Genomic DNA, 15,689 nt, shown 5'->3' with positions numbered 1-15,689 from the left:
AAGTATGTTTAGATTCAATATTAGAAAGAAATTCTTTACTCTGAGGGTGGTGAGGCCCTGGCACAGGTTGCCCAGAGAAGTTGTGGATGCCCCATCCCTGGAAATGTTCAAGGCCAGGCTAGATGGGATTTTAAGCAACCTGATGTATTGGAAGGTGCCCCTGCCCATGGCAGGGGGATGAAACTAAATGATCTTTAAGGTCCCTCCAACTCAAACAATTCTGTGATTCTACAGCGTCACTGGGACTAAAAATCAGCTGAAGATGTATCCAGGATGTTAGGACAACTGGCATGCAATGATTAAAAAACCCAAAAAACAATCTTGAACAAATACCAGACTTGTTCAGGCTTGTTGAGAACTGCAGTATTTTTAGATGTTTGCTTTGGAAATAAACTTCCAAGAAGCAAAACTATTCTAGGACACAAGGTGTCATTAAGTTCCTATCACAAGTATTCTACATGCTACAATTCCAAAAATATCGTAGACAGCCAAAGGAAGAACAAATTTAAGACACGAGGACGTCACAGGATGTCTTAGGAGAGAAATGTATAAATATACTGCTCCCCTGAGTAAGGTTTGGTATCTGGTTCATCAGGCTATTTAGCAGCAACTAATTAAGTAAGGGAGCTGTACAGCCATTACCAAAATGAAAAGAGAAAGAGAAAAAGGGGAATTGTTCCAAAACAAGAAACAAGAACCATGACACCTTGCTATCAGTTAACAAAACCTCTCCCTGTTATCTTTTGGAGAACAGCAAACATTTAAAGGTTACACAGGCATCAGTGATTGGCTATCCCTGTTTGCATGGGAATGCAGTTTTCCCGCTACTGAGGCTGCATTATTGATTCTTGGAAAACGCTTAAAATGTTGTATGAATGTAATTCTCCTTACAGTACTGCCTGTAAAATAGGGAAGTTTATAAACCTTGTTGCTTCAGGTGTGGTGCAGAAACTTTCATGATCTTTAGTCTAAAAAGATGGACACTTTAGAGCACAAGAGATTGAAAGAGCCCAAACCAAAGGTGCACCAGGTCATCACAGAGACAAACTTCCCTACTAAAAGTCTTTCATGAGCTGTGAACTATGATGTGACATGAGCACTGATAGAATCTTGGTCTCTGCTTGTGTGAACATCTTTATACAAGAGCAAAAAAACCCACAAGTTGTCAGAATTTCATAGTAAATTAAGGGAAATACCAGAAAAAGGATATGCAGAATATTTACATTTTCCCTGATGACATATTTTAAAATATTTCACTTCAAGTTTAGTGATGAACTTCCCTACTCCTTAGATTATTACATTTTTCATGTCAACTAGAATGCATCTGATTTTTTTCGTAGTTAACTGACTGTTGCAAAATAAGGTGTGCACCAAACCCAATACTATTTTAAAACTAGACTTTTTATTCAATGAAATAAATTATCTGTGTTTTGTGAACAAACCAATCTATTTCAGATTATGACATTTTTAATGATTAAAGAATTACTTGATCATTTTTTCTCTTTTTATTAGAAGAAAAATGGGCATTTCTGATGCTTTCTAAGCCTCCACTTTTCAGCTTTGAAAGAACTGGGCTTTGAATTAAAAAAAAGTTTGGTGCAGCTGGAAGACTTGGCCAGTGACTCTCATTTGTTACCTTTTCTTTTTACTGAGAAAATCATTGACAGCAAAGATGTGACAAAGTTAACTTATTCAGCATTATTTTTAAAATAACAAGTAAGAGTTCCACATTCATTTTCAGCTACATATATATTTGGATTTTATATAAAGAACATACCTGATTTTAAATAAAATGTAAAAAGCCATTTTAAAATAAATTGCCAGAACAGGAAACCAGTGATATTGGACCTAGATGTTTATGTGAGGAAACACAGAATGGTGAACTAGCTGGCTTTTCTACTAGCATCTACAATCTTTTAAACATCTGACAAGTTAACACAGAGAGGCTATCTCAATACTATACAAATCATAACTTAAGTTTCCAAAAATTATCTTTCTTTTCTAGATCTTCCATGAAGATCTTTCTGATATTTAAAGCTCTGCAAGGGGTCTGTGTACTTCAAAACATGTCCTTTGAGATGTGATTTCAAAAGCAGCTTAGGCAACTTAAGCCTAAGTTATTTTTGTAATATTTTTTACATTTTTTTAATGTATCTATCATGCTGCTTTTTACCAGGGCTGACTTAGGTTGCTGAACTGGTCAGAGCTGGTTATTTGACTTATTTTTGGAGGACTGACATTGCAGGAGGGGGCAGCTGAATGGCCTCACCCCCTGTGTGCCCAGTGCTGACAGGAAGAGTGGTTGGAAATGCGCTAATGAGAGCACCAGCTCCAGTTTCAGTTGAACCTCTGAATCACACCTTTCAGCTGACAGGGTCCTCCAGATGCTCATGTTAAAACAGAAAATACACAGTTCACCCAAATACTGCCCCTAATTATGCAGCTTAACCATGACATACCGGGATTTTGGAGAAAAATGTGGAACCACAGTGAGAATCTGAAGACTATGCCAAGGAAATCTGCACTGACTATCCTTTGCTTTCAAGAAATCCACCTCAACAGCATTTTTTACAAAAAGGTTGTTTCAAGGGGAAGGAATGATGGGGTGGTGACTGTATTATTCACCAACCCTCTGCATGCCTAGCCAAGGCAGGGTCTCTCTTCTGCTAGGCAGGCTATGTAACTTTTTTATTCTCCAGATTCCCTGTCCACTAAATTGGCTCTATTTTCTCTGTTTAAAGAGGAGACAGATTGTTTGTGCTTCAACATTTCCCAGGCAGATTAGGAGCACCTATCTTCCTATCTATGACATGTCATATTCCATATTCTCATTATGTGGCTTGCACCAATTGGGTGAGTGCTTCAGGTAAGATGAGCTGCCCAATTTATTAGAGAAGTGCCAGGCACAGCTACAGTACCAATAGCCATGGATGTACAATAAGAGCTTAATTTTATTTTCATTCAAAACATTTTATTTTCATTTTTGGAATAATATTTTAGCACAGAACTAAAGGTTAGTAATGTATCAGTAACAGACAGACACACTGAAATCCCATCAAGGGAACAATTTTATAATGAAAAAATACAGTAAATTACTGCATGGGTATATGGAGTGCATCTGAATTATACTACATTAATTGTGTTTTTTTCATTCTCAAAATATATGCTTTCCTTTAAATCTCTTATATTTTTCTTTGTTGTTATTAAAGCAGAACTTTAATAACAAAGTTGACCATTTTTATTAGCATTGCTATTATAAACCCTGTTTCTGACAGCGTGGGTAACTCATCCCTCACTGGATTAAAACGTGGGCACAGTTTCAGGCTACAAATCTCTTTGGTTGAGGGGAAAGAAAAGGGTTGATTCAGTTTGGATTTTTAGTTCAAAAGCACCAGTTTTTCCTCTTTTCTTTGACTTTAGATGCATATCATGTTACCTTGAGGCTCAAAACCATTAGATGAACAAATCTGATCTTACACTACCCCCAGGGCACACACAGAAAACCATCTTCCCTCAGCTGCTCCAAGGGAAGGACAATTAATACAGAGGCCAAGTTCTTTACTTTGAAACATAAATAATTTCACAAGACAAGCCATTTTCCCACAAAGATGAAAGACATTTTTTACAGTTTTTTTTCCTTTCAATCTTTCTAGTAACTGTAGCGAGTTATGATCGCAGTGGTGACACAACCATAAATGTGTCAGACAGCTGAATTCTTAGACAAGAGTCAGAAAGGCAGTAAATGACGTGTTTGCAGCATTGCAAACTGGCAGGGCACCTGGAATAAGCCTTGGGAAATAACAAGATGAAGGATCACTTATTACTTGACAGACAAACTCACACACTTAGGAATAAACAAATCTCCCCTTACCTGAGACATTCTTTCACGATGCTTAGCTTCAAGCCTCTCCTTGGCCTTCTGGAAATGGGCATGTTCATTCTCATCTCCAGGTGTCTCCAAGTATTTGTCAACAGCATCAGGAGTGCTAGCCGCTGTGGTAGGGACTGATGTAAAATGTGAAGGTAGAGAGAGGGAGGGGAGGGAGAAGAAAAGAAGAATCTCTACTTTAGTATGGGAAAATTTTAGATGGATTAATAAAGAAGCACCTGTTCTAATTTCCACTGGAATACAGCCATCTATTTAGCCTCAGAGGAAGACACAGAAACAGGGTTTAGATGAACATGTTACACAGAGCAAGTACATAAAAATACATCAGGATTTCTTCCCCCTTTCTTACCCCATTTTATAAACCAGGAGAAGCTCTGTAGAGTGAACAAAACAATGTTCTTGAAACAGGTTAGAAACTGCTGCCAGAAGAAAAATTCCAAGTATGAAAAAAAGTTTGGCAATTAATAAAGTCTGTTAGCCACCAAAATGCCCTTTGCAAAGTTACATGCTTTGTACATAAGTTTATTTTTAGAAGATAAATTGTAACATATAAATGTGAATGCAAATCCCTTTTAAAGTACTTAAGGACCTCACAGTACCCAATGAAACACCTCAAATCCTTCCCTTAGCAACAGTGTGGCTTCACAGATAGTTACTTCACTTGTAATAACTTCGGTTTAAAAAAACTCTCACAAATGCTGGAAATAATCAGTGAGCTTGCACTAATAGCCAGCCTTCTTGTTGGATAACTAGGAGGCAGCTGTGACACTGGTAGTGGAATGGTTTGCATTCAAGCAAAGTGAGCAATAGTCCCCTCACTGTGCAGTATATCTAACCCCTACTTTGCAAAAACTGATTCTGTTTTCCTTTAATATGCTAGAATTTGAGTAATTGGTATGGCATCAAACAACAGGCAGCTTGAAAGATTTTAGTGGAATTCCTCAGAGACTCCTTGGAGAGGAAAAAAACCCACCCAACAAAACATATCATATTCTTATTATTCCTGATCCATTATTTTAATTAAAGGTACTGCTTGCCAATTAAACTAGGTCTCAGTTGAATTTTCTTATATAAAATCCTCCTGAGTAAGAACTTCAAGATACATTTCCTAGCCATGCACAGGTAGAACTTGGCAATCAAACCTTCCATGAATACCCTCCTTTTCACCAACCCTGGCCAATACAATTTTGACTTGCTGATATCCATTCAACGTTCATCCATTAATGGCTCAGATCACACCTCTCCAAGTTCTTTGATGCATTTCTTGACTGGGAGGAGGTCCCCAAATCAAAACTTCCTCAAGCATCTTTGTGATACTCCTACTGCAAGGTCATTCTCTTTCAACTTATCATGAGTTTAAATATTTATGAGAGGAAAAAAACCATTAAATTCTTTACATGTGGTTCAAATGAAGACAAATACAAGAGAAAAGTATTTTCCTGAACATGACTTCTGCCAAGGTTGTAAACAAGAGTCACCAAGTTCTACAGAGTAAAAAGAACCAAAACAAAAAATGCTTTGATTAGACCCAGCAAAACAAGTCACAGTAAACACTGCCCACAGTAATACCTTATACTAATTAAATTATTTGTGTTTGAAATTAGTAGTAGTCTAAGTTTTGGATATGAAAATCTTTGCATTATTTCCTTTTTGAATCCTAAACTTCACCCACTTACTTATTAAAAGGTCTAGTATAACATGTGTGGTTCAAAGGTGAAATAAAAGTGAAAATTTATATAGATGAAGAAACTGTGGAAACAGAAACTAGTCACTTGCATCCACTAAAGATTGTAGTCAAAATTAACAATTTATGATATTAGAAGTCAGTTCTTTAATGCCTTAGACACTAGAAGTTGGCATGCAACTTTAGGTGCCAAAACATTTTCACTTCTTGCTAACTAGGGAGAGATGTCAACATCCCAAACAAACAAACAAACAATGGATAAAAGAAATGACTGGCAACAGGAGTATGCTCTTGTAAGCTGCTGCTAGTAAAAGGTACAGATCTTTATTTGCAATATACCTCTGAAGAAAAATTAAAGTGGACAGTATCTGCTCCTTAAAAATCACTGAGAGATTGAGCAAGTTTGGAAGTTCACAGTATTTAGTCTAGAGAATAAATACTACTTTTATCTAAATTCACCCAAAACTCCATGACACTGCTCTAAAATGATCAAAAATAAAACCACATGTGTCATCATTTAAACTTCCTACTAAGTTTCAGGGTTTATGTAAGGAAGGAGGGAACTGACAACACTGAACCCTACTGGTTCCCTCTGCTGTGAGCCACAGAAATTCAGAACTGTCATAACATTTAAAAAACCATTTATAAAAGGTCATTTTAATGATAAAAATTTTCAAAAACTGACTGTGCCACCAGAGTTCAACCCACTTCCACTTTGAATGAGGAACAAATGAAAACACAGTGAATTCCACTGACATAAGGACCAGACGGCTGCTGCAGCTGCTGGGTGAGCTGTCTGAGAAATGAAGAACATTTAAGAAAATGTATTTTCCCCGCTTTTAAGTTCCCAAGTTAAGAATTAAACATTAACGTAATATCAAGATAGATATAATTTTAAAAAATAGACTTCCTGCAACTTTAAGAATGTTTAAAATTAATGCAACAATTAACAGACAAGTAAAAACATTCGTACAATAGATTACTTTTTAGTAGAAGACGGAAATCTTTCCTCTGGTAACAGCAATATGTTCGCTTATTCTTGTCAATATATACTCATTCTAAGGCCATTAAATCCAAATTAAACACCTGATAGATTCTATGACTTCAAAGAAGCCATTATGGACAGCCACACAGTAGAAGTTTGAATCATTACATTGAATGGAAACCACAGACAGTGCTGAACATTCTTATTAAGAATCAGTAGAGACTGAGCAGGTAATCTGACAGGCTGAAGGAATTGGTAACATCAACCTCGAAGTCTTCTACTTCTAAGGCAATTATGTATCAATTTCCATGGAGTTGAATGATAAATGAAAAAAATATGGCACCAGTAGCTCCTACCCTACAGATAAATCATTTCCATCAGACCTCAGAGCACCAGTCAAATCCACTCAATATGTAGGGAGTTTAGGGCTTTGCACAACAGGACAGACCCACCTTTCCAGATCAAGGCAAAGAGACTTAGCAAGAAGGCAGAATAAAACATGCTATTTTAAACTCTTTTTTTAAAGAGAAGGTGTTCAGGATATTAGTATTGAGATTTCACAGTGTATGGGTATTTGTGACAACAGAACATCCCCACATTTTGGTTCAGTCCAATTCCAATCCATTACCAGAAAATCTGACTCACGTCCCACACATCCCACACTTCTACCCTTTGCCCACTATACAAGAGAATCCTAATGCTATTCACTATTTAATATTACTCTGTAAAATCTAACTAGTTTATCCTGAAAAGCAAACTATAGCTAGACAAAGGAAAGATGTGCTTTAGCATCCATCTTTCTTCCTGCCTAAGAGAGGCTTGATTTTTCTTTTGTTTTAATAGGACACAAAGGAGCAAGAACAATCTGAACTTTGGAAAGAAAAGAAAGAATGGAATAAATACATTAATAATAATGAAGTGGGGAGGAGAAGGCATAAAAATCAAATACAAAGACTAAATTAAGGGTGATGGTGGGAGGAAAAAATGATAGGAGAGAACAGGAGCGGCCTTGATGGAAACTATTCTCCACTGTTTTTCTTTTCTTCTTTGAGATTCAGATGAAAAATGGTGTCTGTTCTACCTCCTTCAGCAACATTAGATTAGTACAAAATGCAAGACGACATGTGATTATTTCAGTGATGAAACTTACTATATAGCACTTTCAATTATTTTCATTACAATTTCTATTCAGCAAAAACATGAAGAATAAGGAGAAAACAGCATGGTGAGACTGAAACAGTACATGAAACTAAAAGAAAAAATTACTTCAGGAACAGAAAATACAGGTGTATAGATGAGGGTATAGAACACACTGTCATAACATTAAAAACCACACATAAAATATAACAGAAATAGCTTAGAAAGTGTATCCTTATAGACTGAACTGCTGTTTGAGAAACTAGTGAAGGAAAAAAAAAGGCAGAATAAAACCCCTATGGGAGATAAAAAATCAGTTTAAGTTATAAAGTCAAAGAAGCTCAAGTACTCAATCTAACTCCATTATCCTTAAGGAGAAAATTACTTAGACCAAAAAATTTGACTTCCAGAATATACAGAGAATAATGGAAATTATAATAGTCTTGTGATTGTTTTATTGCAATGGATCTGAGGAAAAAACCACCCAGCCAGACAACAACTTCCATGAGACAAAGCAGAATCTCCTGAGCAGAAGAGAAGATCATTTATCTTCCCAAAGAGAGGCTGCAATCAGAGACAAATCATGTTTTGCATCTCTGGAAATACCCCACCTAACACAGGAACTTAATGGTTCAAAATGTTCCTCTGTCAGTAAATGCATTGGACCTCACTCCAACCTCCTGCACAGATCTCTCCCTTCACTACATCTTCTGCCTTTTTGCAGGAGCTGACCACAGTTCAGAAGTATCCTCCTCACTCCCATCATGGCAGATTCCTCCATGTCCCTTCCCTGGAGCTTTGCCATGAATACCTCTAGAAGACCCTAAGATAAAATGCTGCTGGAGCACCAGTTCAGCAATCCTGGCTCCAGGAGTGCTTCCGCTTCTGCTCCAATAAAATACAGGTCAGCTCCTCTGCTCCATGACACACATAGTACCCCTTCATCTGTTTGTGTGCATTTTTAACCCTTCTACTTACTGGAAATGCTCCTGAAAAGGCCAGGTTTGGAAAACCTTTTACTAAAAGGAGCCCTGAGATGCTCTTTGTGTTCTGCTCCTCCGTGTCCTGCGAGCAGACAGGGCAGTGAGACATGTAGTCACTCTTTAATGTCTCAGGTGTAAATGTCAGGTGATGTACCCAGGGGTACATGCTTGCAAAGCAGATTGGGAGGAGAGTGTACAAGAGGCTCTCAAAACAGAACCCATCTGATAAAACTACACCTAATTTATCAGCTTCAATGGTGTATGGTGGAGAAAGCCACCACTCAAACAGTGCAAACACCATTTTTTCAGCAAAAACAGTCATTACAACATATGGTTAAGTTAAAGTAAATGGGAGGTGATTCACATCCATGTGCACCACAGCCCTTAGGGAAACATTAAAAAATCAAATACCATTTCTTCTTTTTTCATTGCAAACACACGCAAAGAATTCAACCAAAAAAATCTGGAAATACTCATTCTAATACTTGTTAGCTTTGGGAAAAAAAAGGTCAGAAATACATGAGAATACACTGTTAAAAATATGAGCTATTTTTAAACTTACCTGACACTTCCCTAAAGTTAGTGTTTTTTCCTGCACATGCATTGTAGGTGCACACAGACACATGAAACATCAGTACATTCTGACAGAGAACAGAGAGAAGATGGGTGCGAAAGCCTCACCCGAGGAGGTGTTAAAGCTCTCAGTCCCCAACTCAGAGGGCACTTACAGTGCCAAGAAGTCACCCACTACCATGCCAGGTTAGCAAGAGGCCGAGGAGGAGCGAGTGGTGAGCAGAGGTGTGGACAGACCGCGGCTGGGGTTGGTTAGTGTGAGCCCAGCGAGGCGGGCGCCGTGGAGGGCACTTACTGATGCTGCCACAGACCGCCATGCAGTATTCCTCCGAGTCAAAGTTGTTCCGGTTCCCGCCGCAGCCGCCGTAAAAGAAGGGCGCGCACTTTCCTTCAGCCATGTCAAAGTACCAGCGGGAGATCATCGCGCGGCACGGCCCGGTCTCGGCTTGCTCAGAGCACACCTCTATTCACAGGAGACCCGGAGGAACCAAGTTTAGCATGGAAATGGCATCGTCTCGGCTTCTTAATTAGGTGTCTCTCTGTGTCCACGCACTCAGGTGGGGAAAATACATGCACCAAGGTGGTGTTTTGGAAGGAGATTCACCAAGGTGGTGTTTTGAGGAATAGGAAACCTTTCCCCAGAGATAATGAAAGTAAATTTTGAACTGACACAGATTTGTGCCACAAAGTCTCCTTAGCCTGCCTACATCTTATGTTTCTAGCAAGTTTATCCGCACATTAAGAGGTGTTGTCCTGAAACAAATGTGGAATTTCATCTGCTTCCCGGCCAGAGGGGTACAACCACCAGCTGACTGGGGTTTTGCCAATAGCCCTGGGTGGATTCCTGCCCAAGCAGCTTACTTGGTACCTGAAAAGAAACATCTGAAAGTAGGAGACACATTTTATCTTGTTCTTTTTTAGCTCCATATACCCTCACTGACCAAAAACAAACCAACCAACCAACCAAACCACTGTTAATACATTATAGTGGAAAACAAATTCACTTCAGACACCTACTTAAATGTAGCAAGCGATTAAGAAACTCCCTTTTGCAAGCCATCCAGCACAGGGCTTTTAATTGAGTTTGAGGGCTCACATGTATAAAATTACTGCTGTAGCTTGAACCATCCATGGGAGGAAACCTCACCCCCAGTGAATACACCTACAGGAAAAAAATTAAAATAATTTGTGCTTGTGTTCACTGTGAGCTGCTAAGTCTCTGCCTACATTCTGCAACACAGGGAAATCTGAGGGAAGAACCAAACCACACAAATTAAAGGAAGACAAAGCAAATTCTGCCTCTAATTTGGAGTTCAGCCAATTACACATGTAAACATATAGCCTTTTAGCAATAATGTTCCAAACAGACAAAAACAGTTTTATCTTTCAATGTGCTGCACAAGTAATTTCAAATATACATTATATTAAACCAATACACCCCTCATTTACTTTCATCCCACACACTACCTGGCAAACAAACTGCTACATTCAACTAGAGGCTTTTAAATTCTCTGCATAAATTTGAATTTTGTGGAAATCACATTCCTAAGGGTTGAAAGGTAAGAAAAAAATATCACTGCACTAGCACTGAAAATCCTCTGCATGTTCATCACCTCTCAGAATGCTGGCTGCAAAGAATCCTGCTTTTCAGTGTCTGTCCTGATCCATCAATTCACTATCCTCAGAAGTACCACTGCTTACAAGCAGGTTTTTACTGTCCAATTGTCACTGGCAATACAACCTACATTTCCTTAAATGTACAATACAGGTACAATTTTACATGCATTTAACTTATTCACCTATTCTAACTATAAATAATGTCAAGAATGAATTTCAGGAAACATATATTTAGTGTGAGAGAAACAGATCCAAGAGTGTGCAACCATCAAAGGATGTGCTAAAAATGCTGCACTTCTGCATGAAGAAATTAGGGGGGAAAAGAATTCTGAGTTTTTTACTTGAAGAAAAAACAAAATAAGTATCATTAATTGCACAGCACATGAACTACAATTGATTGTATATTACCACATGATTAATTATAGATCAGTTTTAGTATACAAGTAGTTCTCCTGATTTATTTTAAAACCAAATCCAGCCACACCACCCAATTATACAGTCGAATCTTGACAAACAGCTAGCTTTGCACAGTCTTGGAAAAGACGTCACATGTAAACTACAAATTAATAGCAACTTCTGACATAAACCAGACATGCATAATCAAAAGAATTTTTACTGACAGGAAATGTAATTTCTGAAAATATAAAGGTCTCAAAAATTCAGCCTTTCTTATTTAATGCTGATTGTGGGCTAACCTGTAGCCACACAGTAAGCCCCTTCTAGGTTCCCCTCAAAATACTTGCTTTGCTATACAGACTGATTTATTTTGTGCTGTTTTCAGGTCGGAAACTGTTTACAGATTTAATCTGAAATTTCCTATAGGTACCTCTCCCACAGAAATAGCAACAGAGATTTGAATGTGCAAAAGCAAAGGTAATTGTCCATCAGAGTGGACACTGGAATTGTCTCATTGGTGAACTAAGCCACTTATACACACAAAGATGCACTTGAACAAGTGTTCAGTAAACCACAGAGTAACATATTAAAAAGAGCAAGCCAGAGGCTTTGAAGCCCACTGTTGTGGCTGTTGACAGGCCCCCTGCCTGACCTGTCACCTCCCATCATGGGAGGGACATCCCTCCCTCCAGCCTGCACTGCCAGCCCTACTGCCCTTGGTGAGACCTACATGGTATTTAGCTTACCACAGAGAGAAATGTTCTATTGTCTTCTAAAGTTTATGACCTAAATGGAGAATAAACAAGAGAGGGAGAAGTGCTCTGGTTTACTGTTTCATGACTGCTCTTTTTGAGGGAAGTGTGGTGCCAGTTCAGTCTAGGAAACATGTCACTGCTGTCATTCATCCCTTTCCCGATGTTACCATGCCTGTCTGTCATTTTCTGTAGAGAGCTCAGAGCAGCATTCCTTCACCCCTGCTTTGGGGCAAAGGTACATTTTTAAACCAGCTTCTGTGACTGGGCAATGGTCCCATCACTCCTATTTGTGGGCCAGATACTCCTCCTGTGCCTCTCTATATCCCCATCCATCACTTGTCCTTACAAGAAAAAGCCACTGCATTTGGTTCTCAACTGCAACGCCTCAGCTGAGAAGATAGGGAAATAAAATGCTGAGATGAGAAATTTCACAGGTTTTCTTGGGCTATTAATCCAAATACCACTTCCCCTTCCTTCTGCTGCTGCCAAGTATAGCAATAAATGTCTACATGAGGTGAACTATGGTATTTTAGCAGATATTAGGAGCAGGTAGGCAGCATGCACTGCTGTAGTGGGTGGGTTAAGCTAAATGATTCATCAAAAAATTAAACGCTGTCTTTGCTTCATATTTTAATTCTGTTGCTGAAAACTGAGGCAAAGATGAGTTACTTTTTGCAAACATACAATTCAGTTTTACTTGATACCACAAATAATTTGGTACAGCATCAACAATGAACTTTGCTTTGTTTAAGGAACTTACTCACTCTTCCAGTTACATACAGGTAGAGGTATTATAAAAGAAAGGCCTTATGAAATCAGGCCTTGCTCTGCTGAATTACCAGCTGGCCTGTTACTTCTTCTAAATGCAGCTAGCTAAGTTCTCATGTTAAGAAATCTTGAAAATAAGTATCCGTTCGCATAAAAACCAATACTTGTAGAAAAAAAAAATTGCACCTGCAATAAGCAAGAGATCTCTCCCCTGAGAATCAGATAAGAAGATTTGTAAACAATCCAAGATTAGGGATATTTGACAGGCAGAATGCCAGTTACTACCCAACGAATTGAGTGGCAAGAAAACTACTAGCCAACTGGAGTAAATGGAGTAAAACATGAGGTCCGTGAAAACTGTATAAAAATGAGTTATGTGAATAAAGAATAGGCTTTTCTGCATAAAGAAATGGAGTCCCATCTGCTTACTAATGCAATGCTTCCCCCTCCAAAGACAAACTTCTGCCTTTAGCTTCAAGAAATTGCATACAATTAAAGAGGACAAGCCTTTGCAACAACTCAGGTTCATGAACAGTTGCTTTTGGAGAGTTTTCAAACCATTCTACTCCAATAGTCAAATTTCTCTCATCCTGTGTCCTAAACCACAGATGTCAATACCTCTGTTCTCCAAAACCTTAGACATGACAAATTACTTTTGAAATAACCAGGAAAATGTTAGTCAACTTTCCCCATTCCAAGCTTCTTGTATTTATTCCAGCATGTCAGGGCAAACCCAGTTGTTTCTAACCAAGCAAGCACCACTCCCTGAAGAACAGGGCTATGGCAAAGCTTGTTGATTTGCTTTTAAATTAAGTAGTCGAATACTGAAAATGAACCAGTTACATTAAACATTGGCACAGACTGTGTTATTTTTTCTTGGAAAAGCACAGACTTCAGCACCCTAGGAAATACAGTATTTAAGTATGTGGACATTGATTTATACTGACTTTGTACAAAGTACTTCCATAAGCACTCATTTACCAAAATGCTGTAAGTAGAGCTCATTAGAATTTATGTGCAAACATCTTAGATATTTTTGATGATCACTTTTTACAGAGGGAAATATAAAATATGGTTCTGAATGTCAGTTTAAATTTTTCATTACCATTTATTTTTACTGCTACTTGAAGAAAACCAATTTCAAATCAAAGTGAAATTATAATTTCTTTACTTCAAAATCTCAACTCCATGCTTTTTTTTTTCCCTTATGGGACTTAAATTCGTAACATTTTCAATTGAGAAATTGGAAATAAAACAAACTTCTAAGAGGGAGAATAATTAAAGCTATATTTACATATTTCTCTTACTGTAAGTACCAAGTTTATTCAATATTTTTTCAGGATTTGAATTTATTTACATGATCATGAGAACCTAGCTCATTTCATACTGGCAGTCAGCCCCAAATCTTAAATCAGAAATTAAATTTGAAGAGATCTAAGAAAAAAGGGACCAATAGGAGGAGTTAGATTACTAACTCTGACCTGTCTTGGAAGTTGGTTTCCCATGTCTAGTTTACATCTCTGAGAAACCTATTTACCATAATGCTACAGAAGAAAGGTACCATCATGCTGACTTATAAATACTGCGAGGTCTTGATAAATATAAATATAGCCATGGTAATGGAAAATATATTGTATTGATGAGCCTTTCTGTACTACCAGCCCTGCAAGTTTAAAGCTGATACAATCAAGTACACACAACTAAATCATACCGAGGGTTGAATAAGCCCATTAGCACTGGTGTGTGTTTGCTGTCCATTCAAACTGTGTCCTGAACACCTCTTAAATGAGGACCTCAAACAGTTGTTTAAGTATATGGGATCAAATCTTTTATTTTACCATTTATATCTCACTGAAGAACAGAGCAAGTAACCCATAAATGCAAGAGAGGCCAAAGGAGTAAATCTCTGAAATGTGTATCATGAGGTATATGCTCCCCTTCTTCAGGCATTAGTATATAAAACACCACAATTGGAGTAATTTTGGCTTTCACATCTTCAGGAATTGAGCTATAGTTTGAGGACATTAATATATATGCCCCTATATTAGTCTTTGTTTTTCAAACTAGCTGAGAAAAATTAGGCAAGAGCAAATGCACTGTTTTTCTTTCAGTTGTACTCTTTGTGTTCTAAAAAGGCACAATTGTTTTTACTCAATGAATCAATCAAAAGGGAATATGTGAAGATAATTTCACTGAAACAAAACTTCCTCATTCTGAATATATGGTTGGAAGAGGCAACCAAATTTTAATTTGCGTATTCAAAGACAAGAGCTAATTTCAGAAGAGGCTTTTGGAATTAGGAGAAGACAGCTGTGAAGCTGGCACATGCACTGGGACTAAAGTTGGTGCACAAGTGACACAATTGCTAAAATGCTTTTCTACAGAGAGAAGTTAAAAAAGCCAAATTATGACTTCTCAATGCAATACTGAGGACAGTTCCTCCAAAGCTGTTAAATACCCTTAATTGTAATTTCCATCCTGTGTAATCAAGATGAAATTATCTCTATAATGTTTATTCTTAAGCTACTGCAAGGGCATATTTAGAATATTAAAAAAAATTAATGGTATACTTGGCTAGAATACAAAACCTTATAGTTTTGAAGCGAAAAAAAATATGTGAAAATATATTTTTTATTTCTTGTGCACAACAGAACTATATTTGGAACTAAAGTGCCATAAAGTTACCATTGATGGCCAGAAAGCAGACAAAAAACCCAGCTTGACTTTAAATCTAGGCTAATACAGTTTAATGAATTTATGTGTTTTAGAAAAGGTAATCTTTCCACATAACATCACAATTCTGCTAACATGGCATGACAGTGAGTATGAGGATTAGCTTGGAAGTGCATTCCAGTCTTTTTACACAGCAAAATCTTCAGAAAAAAAATTGGAATTAATTACT

General features: G+C 37.7%; 1 protein-coding gene across 2 annotated transcripts in view; it reads right to left on the bottom strand.

Moving 5' to 3' along the window:
* Positions 1-15,689, bottom strand: part of APP (amyloid beta precursor protein) — a 200,645-nt gene that overhangs the window by 60,688 nt on the left and 124,268 nt on the right. Inside the window, exons 7-8 of one of the 2 annotated variants that reach the window (XM_030943771.1) lie at positions 9,547-9,714; positions 3,872-4,005 (exon numbers count right to left, since the gene is read on the bottom strand). In XM_030943771.1, coding sequence (XP_030799631.1) covers positions 3,872-4,005; positions 9,547-9,714 — 302 coding nt within the window. The remainder of the gene's footprint in view (positions 1-3,871; positions 4,006-9,546; positions 9,715-15,689) is intronic. The other variant, XM_030943780.1, reaches the window with a different exon arrangement.

Source organism: Camarhynchus parvulus, chromosome 1, assembly GCF_901933205.1.
Source record: "Camarhynchus parvulus chromosome 1, STF_HiC, whole genome shotgun sequence".
NCBI lineage: Eukaryota > Metazoa > Chordata > Aves > Passeriformes > Thraupidae > Camarhynchus > Camarhynchus parvulus.
This window is presented reverse-complemented; position numbering and strand designations above follow the sequence as displayed.